The 23,244-nt window shown below is 42.6% G+C and overlaps 1 protein-coding gene across 1 annotated transcript in view; it reads left to right on the top strand.

The window, feature by feature from the left end:
• Window positions 1-1,281: 1,281 nt before the first annotated feature.
• GAREM2 (GRB2 associated regulator of MAPK1 subtype 2) overlaps window positions 1,282-23,244 on the top strand; it is a gene marked incomplete at its 5' end in the record, with an annotated part of 32,277 nt that continues 10,314 nt past the window's right edge. Inside the window, 4 exons of the mRNA XM_081314786.1 lie at window positions 1,282-1,396; window positions 11,905-12,045; window positions 18,944-19,074; window positions 21,133-22,326. Of these exons, the coding sequence (XP_081170912.1) occupies window positions 1,282-1,396; window positions 11,905-12,045; window positions 18,944-19,074; window positions 21,133-22,326 (1,581 nt within the window). The remainder of the gene's footprint in view (window positions 1,397-11,904; window positions 12,046-18,943; window positions 19,075-21,132; window positions 22,327-23,244) is intronic.

Here is a 23,244-nt window from a genome sequence, read left to right as displayed (position 1 = left end):
GGACAAGCACTGGCTCCTCGGCTTTGAAACGGAGATGAGCACCGGCCCCTAGAGTCGGAAACGACTAGCACGCATGTGCGGGGGAACCTTTACCTTTACCTTTAAGGTTTCTCACTGGAGAAAAGCCTAATGCTGGGAAAGATTGAGGGCAAGAGAAGAAGGGGAGGACAGAGAATGAGGTGGCTGGATGGAGTCACTGAAGCAGTAGGCATGAGCTTAAATGGACTCCAGGAGATGGTAGAGGACAGGAAGGCCTGGAGGAACGTTGTCCATGGGGTCGCGATGGGTCGGACACGACTTCACAGCTAACAACAACAAAGGTTAAAATGGAGAGGCTGGCAACAGAATGTCACAAGATGTCCCGATGAAGATATTTTCCCCCTGTAGCTTTCCTCTGTTTTCTCACCCTTTCTTTCATCTTTATTTCCACAGCATGAAAAGGTTGGTTGGCATTGCCTTCCCAGAGCAGCTGGAAGCCCTCCAGAAGTTAGTGATCAGAGGAAGAGTCAATGGATTGACTTGACTGGTTTCCTGGCTCCAGTCAAGAGCACAAAGTCGGACCACGTTTGGAAGTAGAAACAGATCCATGTTAGATGGTAGTCAACAACAGGCTTGGGGCAACCTCCAGCCTGCCTGTGTGTGTGCAGGGACCATCTTGCAGATGGCTGCCGGTATAGTCCTCCAGTAAGCCCCATAGAATTCAGTAGGCCTACTCCGAAATAGGCTGCCGTCAGAGATTGGCGCATTCTTCTCAATCACTGCCGAGGTGAGCGGTTGATTTACTCTGGCCGGGTTGCCTCTGGGAGCCCTGGCGAGTTCCGGCTTGAAGGCGCCCGCTCCGCGGCAGAAGCGAGGCTGCTGCTGCGGAGAAAGCAGGGGAGCGTCGCGGGGATAAAGAACTGAGGCTCGGCCGCTTCGGCCATTCAAGGGACGCCTGCGAGGGGGATGCGAGCGCGTCCACGGCGGGCCCTCCAGTGGGCGGGTCTGGCCGGCCTCCAGCCGAGCGAGCGAGCCGGCAAGCCGAGAGAGGTATGTAGCCGCCGGAGCGAGCGCCACCTGGTCCCCCGCCGGCCGAGCTTCCCTACCCGCCGGGAGGAGCAGGCCCTGCTGGACGGGGCGAGCGGCGCTGCTCTTGCCCGGCGTGTCCCAGCGGTCGTCGGAAGAGGAGGAGGAGGAGCAGCGGCCGGGCTTCGCTTGTTGCGGCCGCGGCTGCTTCTGAACGGCGCGAGCGAGGAGGTGGAGGGCGATGCTCCTGAGGCGGCGACGGGGCGGACGGCCAGCATGGAGCGATTGGCGGCAGCTCTGGGCCGCCTGGCGTGGAGCTCCGGCCCGCCGCTGCCGCTCGACCTTATCGTGGCCAAATGCCGTTTGCCCGCCCTCGTGCGCCCCGGCCCGGGTGGGTCTCTCGTTGGCTGGCTCGCCGGCTGCCCTGGCGGGGGTGCGGTGGGGAGGCGAAGCGGGCTGCCTGCTTTCTTTGGGTTGGGGGTTGTTGCCGCGGCTGGAGAGAGATTTCCGTGCGTGTGTGTGTGTGTGTGTGTGTGGTCATTTATGTTGTCAGCAGGGCGGAGGGTGAGAAGGCGCTGTCGGTAAAATCGGGAGGGAACCGGGGAAGCGAGTGGCCGAGCGAAAGGGAGGGTGGAGGAGGGACGCGGAACACAAACTTTGCCGAGTTGCGTTAGATTTCTTTCTTCCCCTGAAGCTGATTCCGGGGGCAGCGCGACACCAAGGCAGATGCTCCGGCGCGAGCCTCGTGGAAATTTAAGGCAGCGTTTCCTAACCTTAGGAACTTGAAGATGCGTGGACTTCAACTCCCAGAATTCCCCAGCCAGCTATGCTGGCTGGGGAATTCTGGGAGTTGAAGTCCACGCATCTTCAAGTTCCTAAGGTTGGGAAACGCTGATTTAAGGGACGGCTCTTGTACTGCTGCCGCGTACAGGATTTCGACGGCTGGGCTGGTGCAGACGAACAGCCCACGCGGGCTTGCGGCGAATCTCGCCCGGCATCCCGCCTCTTCTGTCTCGTTCGGGCATTGCGAGCGCAGTCCCGGTTCCTCCCTCCCGAAAGGGGAGTCCCGGGATTCCTGTCTGAGACTCCTGTTACCGATGAAGCGGGATTTGCACCGACAATGAATGTGGCCTGCCCATCTGGTGCGCGGGGGCGGCGCGGGGTTGGTGGGGGAGGAAGCCCGGTACCAGGAAACCGCTGAGCGGTTAATTTACTTTTAACTGGACTCTGTTTTGTTTTGTTTTGTTTTGTTTTGTTTTGTTTTGTTTTGTTTTGTTTTGTTTTGTTTTGTTTTGTTTTAGCGGCCGGTTCTTCCCCCTCCCTTCCCGTAGGGTTCATAGGCGATCTCTTGTACAGATGCAAAAAATGCGCTGCGGGATCGGAGGGATGGTTTTATGGCAATTTCGCCCTCTCTCCCTTGCCCCACTTTTGTTCCCTCTGATTGCGAGGAAGGATTGCTTGCAGAGCCCTGGGGAGGGAGGGAGGGAGGGAGGGAAGGCTAGGGGGGTGGCAAGCTGCCCGGCTTCGGGTTTTGTACAGCGTGAGAAGAATAGGGAGTTTGGGTATGAACGATGTTTTGAATACTAATGAAGAGGGAAGTCTGCTTCCGTCCCCTCTTCCCCCCCCCCGTTTTTCTTGTGAATGGATTGGGGGGAGGGCAGGGCTACGTATACAATAGCCCCCCCACCCCGCATGACTCGGTTATCTGTATCAACCCATTTCAAACTCCTCAGTTGTATGAAAAGCCTAAGGAAGCGGCCCTGAGTTGTCAACCCTCCCCCCCCCTCGTCCCCCAATACCAAGAGGAAATGGAAAGCTGGTGTGTTCCTGGAGGTTTGCTGTTGTTGCTCCGGGAATACAACCAAGTGCATTGGCTTAACCGCTGTAGCCACCAAACGGTTAAACTAGGTGGACCCTTTGCTTGATCCAGGAAAGCTCTTACATTTATGATGAGTGGTGCAGTGGATTTATGCAACCTATTTAAGGAGAAAAACTGAAGACCAATATGCAGAACGGATTAGCTTTGATCTTGGTTAGGGTGCGTTTCCCCTAGTTTGCTGTTTGCTGTGCTGATTCTGAGTATTGTGCTAATCCAGACAGTGGTCTAAATAACCCCCCTGTAAGAACCCATCAGAAAAGGTCCTTTGAGGAAGGCTGGAAAATGGTTTCTCTACTTTGAGATAGTTGTTCCACCTTAAAATGTTTGATAAAGCAGGAGGAAATATGTGAACTCTGCGATTGGAGCGCCCCACCAGAATAAGTTATTCAAAGGCGCTGTAGACTGCTTTTCCCATCCAGAGGCTGGTTAACTCCATTAAAGGTAAAGATTTATACAAGCCAGGGAGCTTCTCACATTCCCTGTAAGGACTTGATGCCTTGAGAATATATGAAAAAAGAATACCCAGTGCTGGATATATTTTTTTCATCACTAGGCAGAATGATCCTTCAGGTGACATGGCCAAACCTGGAGCCCAGAGCAACATTTTAGTGGGCCTGTTTCAAGTTAGATATACAAAAGTGATGGAGAAACAGCTCTGGGGAATAGCACGGTTAATGGACACCTGTTATTATCTTGCTGATTTTTACTTCAATTTCCATCAACCCCAAATTGGCATGATTCTCAGAGATGTAATCCCAGGACAGCTTGAGGACACCGGATTTCTTACTCCTGCTGTACTGTTGTAATACTTATTGTAGGGGGGGGGGAAAGGTGCTAGTTTATGGTGACAAAGCACGAGAAGGAATCTAGTATCACCTTTTCCAATTAAAATTTTTTATTAGACATACATTTTGTAGGAGGATGCATGTTATTTCATCAAATGTGTAGAGTGGCTAGACTGCTGTTGGATTTATATTGGGATGACAAGTGGGAAAGGGAGGGGAAGACAGGTTGATTATGTAGATCTGATTATCTATGAGATAGATTATAAGTATGTTGAAGGGACGCGGTGGCTCAGTGGGTTAGGACGCTGAGCTTGTCGATCAGATGGTTTGGCGGATCGAATCCCGAGTGCCGCGTAACAGAGTGAGCGCCTGTTATTCGTCCCAGCTTCTGCCAACCTAGCAGTTTGAAAGCACGTAAAAATGCAAGTAGAAAAATAGGGACCACTATGGTGGGAAGGTAACAGCGTTCCATGTGCCTTTGGCATCTAGTCATGCTGGCCACATGACCACGGAGACGTCCTCGGACAAGTGCTGGCTCTTCGGCTTTGAAACGGAGATGAGCACCGGCCCCTAGAGTTGGAAACAACTAGCACGCATGTGCCGGGGAACCTTATAAGTATCTTTAAATCCTACATTAGTAAAGTCACTGTATGCAAGACAGAGTGGCTCTGGGGCTTTGGTCCCCCAAATCCAGATTATATTTCATCTTTGACTCTGGATGGGGTGGCACTTCCCCAGACTGAGTTGGTGTGCAGCTGTGGCTATGGGGGGGGGGGCAGGGAGCTTTGCACAGATTTGTCTAGTGTGCTAATTACACCCTTTCCGGAACCAGGAGGCCTTGCTCACAGTCACTCATGCCTTGGTCACTTTCCCTTTGGATTACAGCAATGCACTCTGTGTGCAGCTGCCCTCAAAGACCACCCAGAAACTTCAAGTGGTCCAGAACTCAGCAGGGCACACTGAATTGCATGGCTCTAGGGCAGGGGTAGGCAACCTTGGCTCTTTTATGACTCATGGACTTCAACTCCCAGAATTCCTGAGCCAGCCTAACCCTGCTCTAGGGTTTACCCATTTAATACCTTTGTTACATGAGCTGCACTGATTTCCAGCTTTTTTTCTTCCAAATTACATGGTCATCACTTTTAAAGCCCTATGTGGCATAAGGCTGGGTTATCTGAGAGACCCCCTTTTTCTAAGGACATTTACCTGCCATAACAGGTTAGGTGGCATGGACATGCTCCTTGTCCCTTTCTTTAAACATTGCAATTTGGGAAGCATGCCCTTTCTGTGGCAGCTACTGCCCTATGGAACACTTTTCCCCTTGAAGACTAGCAGCCTCTACCCTCCTAGTAAAGTACTAAAGACCTGGCTTTTCCCCCAATTGCTGGGATAAGATGAGGCGACTGCAGGTTGGAACCAGGGTTTTGTTTTCATCCATTTGGTTTAAATACTTTTGATATGGTTTTAGGTTTTATTGTAATTTACGGTAAAGTTTATTATAAGAATGGGCATCTGTAAAAACGTTTCAAACAAATAAGTAAAATCTGGTGAAGTGAGGAGCAGCTTGTGAGAGCTTATTCCTCTTAATATAATTTGTTGGTTGGTTGGAAAAGGTTTGCAAGACTTCCTCTAGGGCAGGGGTAGGCAACCTCGGCTCTTTTATGACTCATGGACCTCAACTGACTCAGGAATTCTGGGAGTTGAAGTCCATGAGTCATAAAAGAGCCAAGGTTGCCTACCCCTGCTCTAGGGTTAACTTAGAATCTCAAGAATGATGTATTTACTATATATTACCTCTTTTTCATCGCATGCATTTTGGGGATGGAGGGGGTAAGATAGTTCAGCTCCAAGCTTGTTAGGGAAAATCTTTCAGTCTATTGGCCTCCCTTCCCTTGTCCAGCTGCCAGATTTTCAGGCCCCATCCTTGTGTGATTTGCATCTAAAGACTGGCTAAGGTGCCTTTTGTTTGAGAGCTTTGTCATTCCATTCCATCTCTCTCCAGCCCCACCACCCGCCTATTGCCGGCTCTGAGCTCCAGCTTTGTTGAATGTGAAGAAAGAATTAGTGTAAATCTGTTGGGAGAAACTGGTGCCAGAATCCAAATGGGCCAAGGAGGAAAGGAGATTGCAGAACAGGATCCTTTTTAAGTACCTGGGAAAAAAAATAACCTAAATAAATGTCTGACACAGAACCTTTTACTAGAATAATGAAGAGTTCTTTATTTGCAGATATATAGGGTTAGTTAACCAAATATATGACACAAATGTCTTTCCCTCATCTTTTTTCCTTATTAACCTACTGTATATAATGAGTGCAAAAGACCCTTTTCGATGCATTATGGTGTTTTTAAGTTTCTTAGTGACAAAAGACATAGAAAGAAAAGTAAAGTATGTGCCCCCGTTACAAGGACTTTGGTATATACGGTTTATGGATTATGGGAAGTGAAATGCAGCCCATGGGAGATGGAGCAGTAGAATTTGAAAACAATAGATGAAAACAGAGTAGAGAGGTAAGGTAGAGAGAGAGTTGTCCCATTAGGAAGAGCAAGTATCATCCTTAGATGGGCAACATGTGATTATTTTGTGCAGCTGGTAAAGAAGGGCATTATATGCTATCATTGGTGCCTGGTTTTTAAGGTGACACAAAACACTCTTCTTTTCCCATGTTATTTAACATCTATATGAAACTCCTGGCAAAGATATTCATCTGTTTTTGGTAGGTTATCATGAACATGCTGTTGATATCCAGATAAATATATCTCTGCTTTGGATCAGGCAGGAGATATGAATTAGAAATGATTGGGATGGCTCAGGTTGAAACTCAATTCCAGATAGGTGGAGTTCTGTTCATCCGGAAACCACCGCTTTGTGGCTGGCCACTGCACTTTCTCTCGATGGGGTTGTGCTCCCTCTAATGGAGCAGGTCTGTGACTTGCAGGTTCTCCTGGACACACAGCTCTTGCTAGATCAGCTGATTGATTCTGTGTTCAGAGGAGCCTTTGCTCAGCTTCAGAGGATCTCCTATTTATTTATTTATTTGTATCTCACATTTATTATTTTTACAAATAACTCAAGGCGGTGAACATATTCAACACATTTTCTTCTCCTATTTTCCACACAACAACACCTCTGTGAGATGAGTTGGGCTGAGAGAGAGTGACTGGCTCAAGGTCACCCTGCCAACTTTCATGGCTAAGGCACGGTTAATTGCAGAACTCTTTAGAGTGATATTAACTTGTGTCCATGTTACCTTAGACTGGATTACTCAGGGTTGCCTTTGAAGACTATGTGGATATTTAAGTGGGTAGAGAATGCAGCAGCTCTCAGGTAGGTAAAAGCTGCTTTAGCATTTTACACTCAAATTGTGGGTGCCTTGTTGTCTCCCAATGTGTTCTAGACTATAATTCCAGATGCTGATTTTACCCTTCAGAGCTGTATATGCTTGAGTCCAGATTACCTACAGGACTCTCTGCTCCAAACAGACAGTAAGAACAGTATGAGAAGGCATGCTTTGGGTGTCCTGTCCAATATATTAAGGACATGGGAACCTGGAAGAAGGCTTTCATGATGGTGACCCTGTCCTGGAATATGCTACCCCTAGATGGCACTCAGACTTCTATTATTTTAGTGAAACAGTTAAAACTGGGGATTCAGTTGAGGATTTGGGTCTTGAGATATCTGTGGTGCAAAGCTGTTTCCATTGTAATTTTGAACTTTAATGATAAATACTATATTAAAATATTGAGAGTTAATTTACCGTTGATAATTGTTTAGCTTGATGTGGACCAGGATATCTTGAAGGAGGCAGGAAACAACCATGTGAATAAACAAGTCAAAAATAAATGTCACACAAATAATTTATTTACTTATTTATATTTCACATTTCTGAACTGCCCATATCCCACAAAGTTGCTGTATAGAGGGTAAAATTAGAAGAGCAATTTGGACAGATCCCTTTCTGTAGCCTCAAATAGGAAAATGTATGCAAGTGATATTTTATTATATTTGTTTTTTTAGATTTCTTTTGTAGGCTTAACCCTAGCCTTCTGAATAAAGTCTGCATAGAGTCTTAGTTCTTTTATATGACATTCAGCAATAGAGAGTTTAAGATCTCTATGGCAACCCCCAAATTATTTTGTTTGTTTGCTATTTACTTAATCAATTTATGTGGCTGATCTCTTGCCAAATGACTCTGGGTTGCCAGCAAGGATTAAGAGTTAACAACATCCAGAAATAAATGTCTATGGAAATTCTCAGTCATCCAGGTCATAGTTATCCCAAAGGTGCTTTTTCACTAGACAACTGGACTTTCTTATTTTTCTTTGAAGACATTTCACTTCTCATCCAAGAAGCTTCTTCAGTACGAACTGGATGGTGGGGAATGGAAAGATTTATACTCCTTCCAGACAGCTGATCATTTGCATTCTTTTAGCAAGGAGAAAGAATGCTAAAGGAATGCAAATTACCAGCTGTCTGCAAGGAATATACATCTTTCCATTCCCCATCATCCAGTCAGAGCTGAAGAAGCTTCTTGGATGAGAAGTGAAATGTCTTCAAAGAAAAATAAGTCCAGTTGCCTCGTGAAAAAGCATCTTTGGGGTCCAGAAAGAAAGTGGCAAAATAATAAAAGATAACAAGGTAAAAAGTACTGTACCAGGGCTAGGCACATGACTCATACTGTTCTGAACATATTAGGCACATTATCTGGGCTACTGTTTTGAACATTGGGTATTTGAAACATTTAAAAATGTTTAGGTACAATTTTTTGAAACTCACCTATCATCCTGCAATAAGCAGCAGCAATAAAAATAATATTTTTCTGGATGTTCTGCTCTTCCCCAACCAGCCATAAAGAAAAAAAAACAGGCTAGATAGGATGAGGCCAAATTCTTGGGAAATGATTTTGGGGAGATCTTCCTTTGAAGATATAAAATTGATTTTAAATCAAGCAACCTCACTTTAACTTGCCTTGTATAAGTTGCTGGATTTGTACAATGCAATTAATTTGGCTACTGAATAAACACATTTTTTAAATTTAAATATCCTGCATTCATACTCTTAGTTACGAAAACATACACAAACAAACCCGAACTAACTAAGCTTAGTATGTTTTAGGAATATAGCCCAACCGACTTAGTAAAATATATTGTGTGACCATAACAGCAAGTGGTTTTAGTTTTCAGACTCTGACTGAAAAATAAGCCAAAACAGACTAAAGCACTGAAGGTTTATTTTAGTGCAATGTTGGCTATCCCTTCTCTTGCGCTGAAGCTTAGCTGGTGCAGTAAAACGATTACCAATATAAAACAGACAATCTAGAATAGATTTATATTTTGGTGCTAAATAAATTGGCCTAAAACCAAAATGCTTACTTTATGTATAGATTAAATAAAACTGGGTAGGAAGGAAAGAAGTTTCTTTTGCATTCTTGCAAACAACAAGCTTAGCTAATAATACTGAAGAAACCAAAAATTAGGTTTGGCAGAGTCCTCTCATTTTTTTAATATTCTGCATGGAATGCTTGATGATATTGAATATGGATATCTTGGATATCTGCCAAGATGTCCAAGAGCGCCAGGACGGACTCATCACCCCTATCCCAAGCTCCCCAGAGGTTATGCATGAATAAGACCAGTGCCTTCTCAGTCCTATATCCCAGCCTAAATTCCAAATGAAAAAGATCCACATAAACCTTTTTTCTATCCTTATTGGATTTAAGCTAAACCTACTTGATCAACAAAATGTAAATCACCGACAAAACAACAAATGATAAGCAATACATTAGTACTAGAATTCTGCGTCCAATTTGCTTCTTAAAGTAGAATGCCATTTTATATATGTTAGCAGCCTCTCACACGTTAGCCATTCTTCTGAAGAAGGGATTAAAGTATTTTTTCAGTAGAAAGCATATAGAATTTATGCAGCCATTGATATATACAGTTCAGTGTATTTTGAAGGGATATATATGGTTTAGAAAAATATTAATAAGAATATCCTGGTTGTAATGGAATTAAAGGTAAAGGTAAAGGTTCCCCCGCACGTGCGTGCTAGTCGTTTCCAACTCTAGGGGCCGGTGCTCATCTCCGTTTCAAAGCCGAAGAGCCAGCGCTCATCCGAGGATGTCTCCATGGTCATGTGGCCGGCATGACTAGACGCCAAAGGCGCACAGAACGCTGTTACCTTCCCACCGTAGTGGTCCCTATTTTTCTACTTGCATTTTTACGTGCTTTCGAACTGCTAGGTTGGCAGAAGCTAGGACGAGTAGCAGGCGCTCACTCTGCTACGCGGCACTCGGGATTCGACCCGCCAAACTGCCGACCTTCTGATCGACAAGCTCAGCGTCCTAACCCACTGAGCCACCGCGTCCCTTATGTAATGGAATTACAGCCATCAAAATTGTGCTCCTATCTACTATGAAGCCTTTTTCAGTATTGTTGACCTTTACAACGTTGCCACCACATATGAAAAAAGGTTCTAACCTTATAATTACATTTCCTACAGTTTTAGGAAATAGAATTATTCAGTTTAGTGATCAAGAGTGGAGTAACATAGTAAAACATCTTATGCCAATATTCTCTAGGTAATAATATTCCAAATAAACCTGATGTTCTTCCATTAGAATTCCTAGGGTTCCATCTCAATAACTATATTCAAATTCTGCCTCCATTTAATCATACAATCCTTGTTTCATTAATTTTTTTTGGTAAATATTATGTAAACTGTCAAAGCTGAAGAAGTGCATAAGTTCAAGCTGTTGATTGGGCCACTGAAGAGACTCATGGAGTATGTAAATTTATTTTATTAAAAATATTCAGTTTTCATATTTTTACGTGAATGTGAAACACAGCATTAAATATCTTTGGTATAGTAAAAGTCAATTAACCAAAATAGAGGACAAAAGTGAGTTTTTGAAAAAATAAATCTAAAGGATGGCTTTCTGAAATAAAGGACTGTCTTTTATAATAAAGGACATGTGGTCGCTGTAATTTATTGTTATTTTTTATTATCTAAGTCTTGTTTTATACCTTTAATACATCATGCATGGCTAAGATGAAATTCTATCTTTGTGTATTTCTATATAACTTCCCTGAGAATTTGGATATTAAATATAATATGCTGTATAGGATATACATTGTATCCTGGATTATTTTGTGGATTTGGAATGCATAGGCCGTGTGCACCCCAATGGTTGTGGGGGGGGAGGGGGGAGGAGGAGTAGTCCAGAACTCTCCACTGCAGGCCCAGATTTAGCATCAGTACAAAGGATTTTGTTCCAAGCAGGGCTTTGGGCCTACAGCTCTCGCCATTGAGCACAAAGGATTGTTTCTGGGGCAACCTATCTCTCTTGGCAGCATGGGCCTGCTCTTCTGATGCATTTGCCTGGGGGAAGTGGAGAGGGATGAGCTTCACTCTTCGAACTGGCATCTCAGGGGTGTTCTGGGCCTGAGGGAAGAGCTTTAATAAAGTCTTCCAGTTTCTCTCATTCCTGGGATGACATTTCAAGCGACAGAGTGCCATATTTAAGTGAGATGTGTATGTTAATCTGATGCATTAATTCTCTAGCATTCTGTACCTTGGTGCTTTTATTTTCAGCCAATTAGGCCCAATATTTCTGGAAAATGTAAGGTTAGGGAAGAAGGAACTTAGTGAGATTGACATGCTTAAAAGTCTTGCCAACATTGAATAATAGAATAACAGAAATGGAAGGGACCTTGGATGTCTTCTAGTCCAACCCCCTGCTCAGACAAATGGTTGTCCAATCTCTTCTTAAAAACTTCCAGTGTTGAATTGTTGGAGTGTGCATAGCTCCAGGTTTAAAGATGATGACACTTAAGACTCTCTGTAGCATTGCTTACATTGCCAGTAATGATTTGAGGAAGATTTTGCAGATATTGGCAGGATGGAGAATTTGACTGATTTGAATAGCTAGGTGCCTACAGGTCATATTATAGTTGGACCTTTATGCAGAAGGGCTCTGGGCCTGACTTTTGGAAAGTAAGGGTACTCAACTGGGGATTTACCCCATTAATATGAGAATATGTGGGAGCAGGCTTTCATTTTAGTTGAACTCTTGATGCCATTTTTCATCTTGCAGCAGCTTCTAGGACAGCTCCCAGAATTCTGATTAAAGTAATCTGACTAGAATCTTCTCTCCTTTGTTGTCATTACAATAACTCTAAAAAAATAGTTGGGTGAATGCATAGCAATCTCACACCTCTTCTCATTTCTGTCACAGGGGAGTATGTAGAGGGGGTCAGTGACCAAGATGTGCTTCTCATACACTCCTGTCGTCAGTGGACTACAGTGACGGCCCACAGCTTGGAGGAAGGACATTATGTCATTGGCCCCAAGATTGACATCCCCCTCCAATATCCAGGTAACAAAACGGTGAGAATTCAATGAAATACATACTTGAAGGGAAATAGTGGAAAAGGGTTAGACAGCAAACTCTTAGATTTTTGTACAGATACTCTGATAGCTGTCATAACTTCTTGAATGTCTCTGCTTAGCGTTAGTTTCTTTTTTTTACTTTCCTTCTGATCAATAGTGATGTACCTTTTCTGAAACCTAGATACATCAATCACATTGTCTGGGATGATAAACTATAAAGGGAAAAAGTCCTTGCCTCACAAGCTTATAAAATGAAGTTGGGAGAAATTAGTAAGAGAAGATCTGGATTGCTTTTTATGGATCTGTGCCTAAAAGAAATAGAGCTTTAGGATATAGATTAGTAGAAATTCCTGCACTGTTGAGTAAGAAAAGTGTCAGCCAGGAAAGTTCAAAAGAAATATAGGAACACTTCTGATCAATCCAATGGCTTTATATTATTTTCAGATTAGAGGGATTGCTTAATGTTTGCCCTCCAAGGCAAAATGGCATGATGAAACTGTGTTATCTTACTTTGATAAATATATAAGGAGGTTGGGATACTTTTTTAGTTGTGCTTAGCAGCTTATAATTTAATTTAATAATTTAATTTGTATACCGCCCTTCTCCCGAAGGACTCAGGGCGGTGAACAGGGCAATACACAATAAAAATAGAATACAAAAATTAAAAAGCCATTAAACATTATGCCCATAAAATTAATACATATTAAAATTAAAACTATTTATAAAAAACCCAACCCCATCCCATCAGACCAGGCCAGCTTGTTCGAAAAAGAAAGTTTTGAGATCGCGCCGGAAGGAGCGAAGGTCGGGGGCCATGCGGAGCTCAACCGGTAAGCGGTTCCAAAGGTCTGGCGCGCCCACAGAGAACGCTCTCCCCCTGGGGGTCACCAATCGGCATTCTTTGATCGGCGGCACCCTGAGGAGGCCCTCTCTGTGGGAGCGCACTGGACGGAGGGAAGTTGACGCCGGCCGCAGGTGTTGCCGTAGGTAATCCGGCCCCATGCCATGAAGGGCTTTGATGAGTGTTGTATTTTAAAAAAAAGATACCTTTTTTCCTTTTTTTTCTACACATTCCAGTTCCTCTCATGGTTTTGCTGCATATAGATTTTTCATCAGATAGGATCTCATGAGCTTCCCATTCCAGCTGTTATGGTTTTTTATTTGTGGAATCCTTGGTAGTCTCTGAGCCTAGTTGCTTTCTTGCAGACGTTTGGTTACCTGGCTAGGTAACAACTTCAGTGTTTTTAAATCTTTCTTCTAATGGGGAAAAATAATAAGCAGTTTTATAAGATCTCCTTCTAGTAGAATATAACCAGACCTTTTCTTTCTGATTGTGTTTGTGGTGAGGTCTTTTAAGTAAATATGCATGCAGCAAGATGTACACCCAGTGTGAGCCAGTGTTGGCAAAGCAGCTACATAATGTGTTGGCTGAAATAAGAGTAGCTTAATAAACTCTACATTGTCATCTTCTATTAGTATTTCCTGACAGGGTTTCAGGGGATGAAATAATTTCCTGATATTAAAGATTGAAAGGAGCAGTTGTAGTTTGTAAAGCAAACGAAGAAGGATCAGCTATGTGGTATTAGCCATATCTCAGGCTAGACTTTTCATAATAAATAGGTCAGCAAGAATCAGGACTTCTAATTAGTAAGCTCAAGGGGGGAAAACTCAGAATATTAAATTTGTTGCGAATTGTTCTAGTGGGTAGATGGGTGAATGATATTTTTCTGTTTTCTATAAAAATTGTAATGGGAGTGGAGATCTATATTGCATATACTAGGTTTACACTTAGTTTCATTGTGTGTTACACAGTGGCAATAAAGATATTCTATTCTGTTCCATTACACCATTAGACTGAGAAGTCCAAAATGTGCCAATCCATTCTGTTGCTTCCCCTTTTGTTTTTTATTCAGTAAGAGAAGGGAGTCTCCCAGCTTCATTTGGAAAATCTGTTTTTTCTAAAGGGCTTTAGTGGGCCTGGCTTGTCTTCTGTCAGTTTTCATTTATGTCCTTATTTTTCCTTGCCTAGTTTCTACCATGCTCAGCCTCTCCATCTGTCCTGCGTAGGAGGAATCTGTGACCCTCCAAATGTTGAACTACAGCTCCCAACTACTCTAGTCAATAGTTGGACTTTATGTTAACAGTATCAAGTATCCTCACTCTTAGTCTAGGAGGTTTAATTGCAAACATTCTTGGGCATTGTGGTCCTGAACTTGCTAATGCTTACTCCATCTTGCCTGAGTTCTAAAGCTATAGAAAGAGTACCGGTGACCTGCCTCAGAAAATATGGTGAAGGTGAACGTTAAATGAAGACAGGGAATGGTTTGCAGGAGGCTGGTGCCTCCAGATCAGAGAAGGGAAAGGGAATTGCTGGCACCATGTGAGAGCACTGGGGAGGTGCTGAACAGATGGTACAGTAGGAAGGAGTGACTGGAGTCATGAATTAACAGAACTGACATCATCTCTGGTCCTTAATGAGACTCTTAAGTGCCTCCCATCTTTGGTAATGATGTGCAAGTATGAATAAATAATAAGAGGCAAGCGGACAGGAGCAGTTAATTGCTGCTCCTTGGGGAAACAGATGGGACAGGAAAAGAAGAGTAAGTGTGTTAACCTGTTTGTTGGCCCCATTCATAAAAAAGCCCAGAGCAGATGGTTCCAGTTTCAGCTTGCAAGTAAAGCAAAATGTACACTTCATTCCATTGTGAAACGGTTGCTTTTGATAAGTGGGCAACTGCATGCAGGGAAAATTATTAGCTTGCCAGAATTGTTGGTTGCTGTTAAGAATGGTAGAAATGAGAAAGATCTAACCAAGCAGGCTTCCCAACTGACTTGAGAAATTCAAATCTTGTTGAAAGGAACAGGAGTTGCTTCAAAATTTCATTCCTTCTGGTGATGAAGACATGATGTAAGTAGCCTGTGCTATTTAGGAGAAAAGAGACGCCACTAAGATTTTTCATTTGAGAGATTGTATTGTGTCTAGGCAAAGGTGTGTATACGTAAACCATTCTTCTTGGGCTGCCTTGGAAAATCAACTCATTTCATCTCCACTGAAATGAATAAGGATATCTCAGAGCTATTTTTGTTCAGAATGGGTTTAAATATCACACAGAGGTTTCAGTTAATATGATTAAGCACGCTGAGGTCTGAGTCTGCTTTTGGCAACAGCAAAACACCCCTGAACGCATTTATTGGCTTTTGAATGTGCTAAAAATTGAATTTTTAAATTTTCCGGACAATTTAGGGGTAGGAAAGTTTATTTCTGCCTCTATCTTTATCTGCTCAACAAGCTTGTGAGTTAATTTAGGATAGCACATGAAAAATGGCTAAAGGTCACCTAGTGTTGGGTGGATTGGGATTTGACCCCGATATCCTTGGAGTCTAGTCTAACACCATTCTGATCTCACTTAACCTGTTTCTATAGTGTTTGAAACAAGAATGTTTAGAGTGTACTGGCAAAATGTCCTCTGCAATCTTTTTCTGTATGCTGACAAATGAAATTGAGATTCCTAGATAAACCAAATATTTTAAACTGGGGGATGAAGGGAAGAGGATGGGGATATTTCAGATTAAGTATGAGAGTTAAGTGTTCCCTGAACGGCTGAAAAGAGTGCCATCAAAAAAAGACAAGACCTGTTCATCATCTCAGAAGATGGGACATGTAGTAATGGGTTTATATTATAGTATGACAGATTATGGTTGAATATTTGGAAACATTTCCTAACAGTTGAGGGTCTTTTGATAGTGAGCAAACTATCTAGAGAGGACAAACAGAAAGACTGTGTTCTTGTAAAGAGCAAGAGTTTGGACACAGTGGCCTGAACATAAACTCCCCACATTGTCATTCCAAGTGATGTGAAAGAAATGTGTGAAGCCTGTGGCCTTTCAGAAAGAAAACATGATAAAGACAGTAACTTGTGGCATTTCTATAAATGTTCAAATGCTTCATACAATCATTTCAATAATTGCACCTTATAAGATAAATATTCAACGTATTTTGAACTGTCTTATTATTGCAAAGTAGGTTAAGTACATGGATGTCCTCAGGGACATCAAGAGGAAACAAATTATGAAAGATCATATCTTGTATCAAATGGTAGGATTCAAGTACACAATGATGGCAGTTGTGTGATGATTTCATGATGCTTGTCATCATTTTGGCGTCATCATGATTTGCTACAGATACTACTAGGTATGTGGACTCATTGTGCCAGTCTGCCAGTGAAGCTCATAGTAGTCATGAGATCTGAACTGAGAAAATCTTAACTCATGCTAGTTCCATCAGTGTGTGGATTTCAGAGAAAAAAGTTGAGGTTTCAGTAAAATGCACCAGACCGAATAAGAATGCTGTTTCCTAGTTCCTTATTTCATAGAGTTACAGCATCAAGCTAATGAATTAGGCTTAGTAAAACCATGATGCTTCCATGTCCATTCACTCCACCATAAACTGCTAAATTGTTGATCACCATTTAGTTTCAAGACTCATCCTAATTAAGAATTATCACAAAATTCCCAGTCAGGCATTCTTCTTCACCTGTGTCTGCGTCCTTTGCTATTTATGCACTGAGGAAGATATTTTGAAAAGGGGAAATTCTCTGTGTGGCTTGTGATTTTGAACTATATGTAATCAGAGTTGCAAAATCACAAGAGCCGTGTTCAGATCCACCTCTTCTAAATTCTTCCTTTCAAACAGCTAAAACGGGAGTAGGCCTGAGCGTGCGTGGCTCCTTTTTCTTTTTCTGTATAACTGGAATAATACAGAAGAATGCTCTAGGAAAGGCCAATGTATTCCCTGCAGTTGAAATCCTTAAGTTTGTATGTGTGGTGAATTTTTAAATGACCATTACTAATAAGAACTTGACAACATTAATTCTACACTGCATTTTCTGGCAAAATATTCTAACCTCATATCTCTCCTATTCTAGCAATTTGTTCTGATAAAAAACATCGAGACATCATCTCCCTCTGCGCCAATAATAGTCAACACACACACATACACACACACAGAGAGAGAGAGAGAGAGAGAGAGAGAGAGAGAAATTAAAAGGTTATATTGTTACGCTGTTATGTCTGTAACTCAGAGAGCAAGAGTGTAAAGAAGCAGAGATGCCATGGATATTCATCTCTATCCATTGTATGCCTTTGTTACTCTTCCAGCTGGTGCATTGATGCCCCCATCCCAGCCCACAATTGCTTGTTCCCATATTGCCTTTTCCTTGGGAAAAAAGAAAGAGGGCCATGGCTGATAATAGAGCTGGGGAAAACCCCTGACACCCTGCCTCTTTCTCACTTGCCCTCATCACCAGCAGCTCCTGTCATTAACTTCTACTCCCTTCTACTCCAATTTGATATCTGTTTGGCATCCTTGTTTGCTGGGTACAGAGAAGTTGCTGGGCAAACTATGGCAACTGAATCCTGGGCAGAAATTAAGACAGCCATACCATTTGCATTTCAAGAGATCTGTTGCTGCTGAAAGGTAGCAAAGGCAGTTACAGGCAGCTCTGAGCTCCTTCAGAAAGAATAGGAACACAACACAACATCATAAAATGGAGATTATAGAGGGTAACCCAGATAAAAGACAAGAGTTTCAGCAAAAGGCATAACAGACGAAGGATTCCCTTTATTAATGAATTACATGTACAGACAGCAAATATTTTGTGGTCTGGAGACAAGCCTTTCCTTATAGCAGGCCAGTGCTTCATCCAGATTCTTGCTGTCACAAGGGCTCACATGTCTTCATTTCATTTGATTCACACTGCCACAAGTCCGGATGCCAAATATTCATTTTTCACAAGAGTGCATTTTGATATATAAATAGGAAAGTTTTATTCCTAATTCTAGGTTGTGATTAGCTTATGACTTGGAAAAAGAAGAAATGTGTTCTGTGTATATTTAGATACAGTTGTACTCTTGGTACATAGATCTTTTTCAGGTTGGACTTTTTTTTCTGAATGGAGAATGTGCCTGGCTCTGCAGAGACGTAGCTGTTGATGATGGCTTAGAAACATAACAAATGTGATGGGGAGAAAGTGACAGAGGTTTATAGAATTATAAGTGCACAGTACATCAATACAATATTTTTCTCATCTTTTCTTATTTATATTGGAATATAGATATGAGACAAGGAAGAAAAGTTCATTTTACACAGTACATTAATGTATGGAATGTATGGAACCTAACAGTGGCCAGGAACAAAGAGGGCTCTAAAAGGAGATTGGTTAGGTTCCTGAAGGAAAAGTAAATAATTTATTCTTTGTGACAATGGCTACATGGAATTCTAGGCTCAGAATTACTCTACTTCCTACATTCTAATTGACAGAGAACAAAATGGGAGAAAACTATTGATTATGTTGATGCTTATTTGTGAGCTTCTAAAGCTATCTGGTTAGCTGTGCCGGGAAATAGGATACTATCTAAATAGACCCTTTGTCTGATCCAGCTATTCAGAGCTTCTATATTGTTTTGTTTTTTTTTCATTTGGTGTCCAACTCCATCATTTTTCTTTTATCTTTTTTTTAAGTTTAAAAAAAATAAAAATGGAGAACTATATGGTAACAAACATCCCAATGATCGCTAGCCATAATATATTAAAACAGGCTCGGCATTAAGCACAAAAATACCTCTGATAATAAGATGTTGCAGGAAAAAATGTTCAGTAAATCCCATTTCTAAGCTTCCCTAGTGTTTCTAGTTGGCCGCTACTGGAAATATTAATTGGTTAGGTGATGCCCAGTAGGCATAGCAGTAGGTCTTCCAGAGTCTTCCCTTCTCATTCTCTGCCAGCCTCTTGATTCAGCTGCCTAACTGGCTTCAACAGAAAAAACAGTTTCTCAACAAACCCATCTACTAACTAAACTAGCATGTTTTGGGTTCCAATCCTGCAGGGAAATTTAAGCTGCTGGATCAGGACAGGGATGTCCGGGAGCCTGTGCAGTATTTCAACAGTGTGGAGGAGGTGGCGAGCATCTTTCCAGACCGTGTGTTCGTCATGGAGGCCATCACCTTCAGCGTAAAGGTCTGTTGTACTTTAGCATATGCTAGCTGTCTAAAGAATAGATGGGAAATGGGGTAGGAATGCTCTTTCCACTCAGGTCAACCTCCCTCTATTCAGGTTTGATATCTGATTTCTTGACAGTTGTTTTGTTCTGCTAGGTTAATAAAGAGCTAAACAAAAGCAAAGCAAATTAAAAGAGTTTTTGCAAGCACAGATTCGATCACGTCTGGTTAACCAAAGTGTGATTTGCAATAGTTGACTATTTCATATCTAATAGGCTAATATAACATTTTTGAAGGATCAGTTTTTTAATGCAATAACCGTTGCTAAGATGAGAAATTAGATAGCTGAGATTTAAGGAGTTGAAAGCAGAACATAGCCTCGCTTTCTAGTGTAAATTGGCCTCAAAGTTCAGAACGATGCTTTAACTTTTGGGCTTCCCCAAAAAAGACAACTGGTTAGCCACTGGGAGAGAGAGATCTTTGAACTGGCTGGATCTCTTTTGTATTTTGACTATCTTAATGGTCTTTTTAACATGAGTTTAGGGATTTTCTCTGAATGAATAGAAATATTGTGTCTTCTCTAATTTAATCAACTGTATTTTAAACCTGGAGTGGAGATAAGATTTGGAAAGGAGCCTTGGTGGAGCAGTGGGCTAATGCCTCCTTAAGTAACACCAGCTGCCTGCAATTAGTGCAGGTTCGAGTCCCACCAGGCTCAAGGTTGACTCAGCCTTCCATCCTTCTGAGGTAGGTAAAATGAGGACCCAGATTGTTGGGGGAAATAAGCTGACTTTGTAAAAATGCCACGGGGAGGGGGAAAGCCCTAATAAGCAGGCATATACATAGAATGAAGGCTAAGCACATTGATTTGTGCTTCTTAGATTGTAAGCCGCCCTGAGTCTTCGGAGAAGGGCAGGATATAAATGGGATTAAAAAAAAATCAGGGAGCACAGTAGAGTATTTGCATTCCTTCGTTGCCTCAGGGTTTCTAGTTCAGTCTGGATCTCTGCCTCTCCAATTTTAAGGTCATGAATTATCTCTAGGAATAAATAGAAACACCTTTCCTACCACAAAGCTAAACACACTCTAGGAAGAAAATATAACACTTTACTGAAAACCACAACAATAATATCTAATAGGATCAAATGCATTCTATGTTTAGACGGGGCTCGATTTTCAGAAAAAGTAAAGGATGGAAAAGTAAGTATGCACAAAGCAGAACATTTCAAAAAGTGTCACTTCCTCTAGGACAGGGGTGTCAAACTGCTGGCCCCTGGGCCGGTTGCATCACACGGAGGCCGTGCCCACCCCAGCTCCGGCAATGCAAAAAAAGTCGTGATACATTGCTACACGTCACATTTGACACCCATGCTCTAGGACTACAATCCTAATCAAATATAGGGGTAATTCCCATTGGACAGAATGGGATTTTCTTCTGGGAAACCATGTATAGAGCACTGTATCAAATCTAAAAAAGTAGCATCTTAGAACTTCATTTTCCTAATGAAAAATAGTTTCTGTACTCTGTAAAACAGAGAAAAACAGGAGTATTTCCTTTTCAAGTGGTGACGACTTTGGTCATAAAGCCAATTCAATTATTTAGTTTGTGGAAATCAACAAATGTCTTTTAAGTAACCCAAATTAGATAGTTTACTGGAATTTGACTTCTCTCACCCCAAACCCACGCAATCTGACATCTCTCTCAGTTGGCCGTTCAGGTGTCCATCTCTTAAACTTTTGTCTAACCTTTTGTGTCAAAGAGGCTCCTATTCTCCTTTTCCTTTTTGATCAAATGGATACAATTCAAGAGCCTCTGAGTGGAGCGAAGTCCATCAGCCCCAAACGATGGCCTACGTTACAGTACTTCTTTCTTCCATATGCAGCATACACAATCACAGAAATCTACCCTTTAGCTCATATTGTGGCAGAGCTCAGCAGTAGCAGTAGCAGCAGTACCACAGAACTCCTCTTTCTGTGATACAAAGCCCCCCCACCTTTCCTCACCCTCCATGTTGTAGAATTCTCCTTGTTAAGCCTCTTATCTATCCATTTTTCCTCACCAATTGGCTTCTTCCAGGTTGTGTCCGGTGAGTTCAGTGAAGACAGCGAAGTATACAATTTCACGCTGCATGCAGGAGATGAATTAACACTTATGGGCCAGGCAGAGATTCTGTGTGCAAAAGCTACGAAAGAAAAGTCACGTTTGAACACATTGCTGAAGAAGTTGGGCAAAGCAGGTGTCCCTGGCACTGGTGGCGGGAATGGTGGTAGTGGTAACAGCAGCAGCGGCAGCAACACTGCGGCTGGTAGCGGCAAACAGCTGAAGGGCAAAATGCCTTGCTTGATCTGTATGAACCATCGAACCAACGAAAGCCTCAGCTTGCCTTTCCAATGCAAAGGGCGCTTCAGCACTCGCTCACCACTGGAACTGCAAATGCAGGAAGGGGAGCATACAATTCGCAGTATCATTGAGAAGGTGCGACTGCCTGTCAATGTGACTGTGCCCAGCCGGCCGCCTCGAAACCCCTATGATCTGCATGCCATCCGGGAGGGCCACTGTTACAAGTTGGTGAGCATCGTCTCCAAGACAGTGGTGTTATGCTGCATTCTCCGCAAGGATGAGGTGGCACCCTTCCACTTCCTTCTGCTCACAGATATGCCCCGTTTTCTGCTGCCAGAGGGGATGTTGCGTGTAGGCGGAGAGCCCCAACTGGAGAAGTTGTTGCGAGAAACTGCTGCTCTCTGCCAAGAATGCTTTGATCCCAATGAATATTCCAAGGCTGTGCGGGAGGCCAAGCCAGACTTCTCAGAAGAGTGTGCCAGCCCCCGCCATGTACGACTCTGTCTGCAGGGCTACAGCCGTGATGAATTGGCCCAATCCTTTCAGCGCCTCTCACTTTGCTTGTATGCTGCCTCTGAGAGTAGTTGCCAGGACCCAGCTCAAGGAGGGAGGACCCAAGGATTGCTTCTCCCCTCTCACCAAGAGCCCTCTAGCCTTATTTCTGATACTTTGGATTCTGAGCGTGAATACATGACACCTGATTGGGTGGAATCCACATTCCGGACTCAGGAGCTCCCGTATGAAGAATTGTGGACTAATCAAAACTCAGAGAATTATTCTGAATCTAGCAGCACTGTTCCTGGACTGGAGAATGCCAATAAGGGCCAACGGGATCTTATCTCTTTTGGGGGTTCACCTTGCCATCGAGGCCTGTTGCAGGAAGACCTTAACACAGATGCTCCTCCCCCAGTTCCACCCAAATCTGAAGCGGTAAGAAATTCAGGTAGTAGACAGTTTAATGGGAAATGGAAAATGCAGCCAGGGCATGCCACTCAAAAATGAATATGTATTTTATTGTTTAACTTGAATTAACTGTCAAAAATGTTGTTGTCATCTAGGGAAGGGAATATCACTTATTCAGACAAATTCTGCTTGCAGAGATGTAGATGGGTAATCTTTCCATACTGAGGATTATTAGAAAATGAACTAAAATATATTATTATAAATCCTTTATAAAAATCCATAATGTAACCACATTTGGAATATTGCTAACAGTTTTTGTCATTGCACTCTTTTGAAAGTTTGAGGACTTCCTCTATGATGAAAATGTACAATAATAAGTGCATTTTAATGGAGAGAATGGTACATACAGACATGAAAAGTGAAGACTGGGAAAAGCTTTTCCCAGTGCCACAAATGTAGAACCTTGAGGTCATTTAGTACAACTGAATTGTGGAAAATTCAGGACTGAACAATGTTTCTGATACTGTTTTACTGTCTTGCATAGTTTAACTGTAAAATTTAGCTATTTGTTAGATATATAACTTGGTTTTCGTCAGTGGCATACCTAGTACAGGTAGTCCTCAACTTACAACAGTTCATTTAGCGACTGTTCAAAGTTACAACAGCCCTGAAAAAAGGGACCTACAACTTATGATCGTTGTAACATTCCCATGGTCACGTGATTTATATGCAGATGCTTGACAACTGATTCACCTTTATGATGGTTGCAGTGTCCCAGGGTCATGTGATCACTCTTTGCAACTTTCTGAAAAGCAAAGTCAATGGGAAAGCCCAATTCACTTAACAACCGTGTTACTAATTTAACAACTGTAGTGATTCAGTTAACAAATGTGGCAAGAAAAGTCATGAAATGAGGCAAAATTCACTTAACAAATTTCTCACTTA

Source organism: Vipera berus, assembly GCF_964194415.1.
Source record: "Vipera berus genome assembly, chromosome: 1".
NCBI lineage: Eukaryota > Metazoa > Chordata > Lepidosauria > Squamata > Viperidae > Vipera > Vipera berus.
Note: the sequence above shows the minus strand (reverse complement) of the source record. Positions and strands in the feature narration are given on the sequence as shown.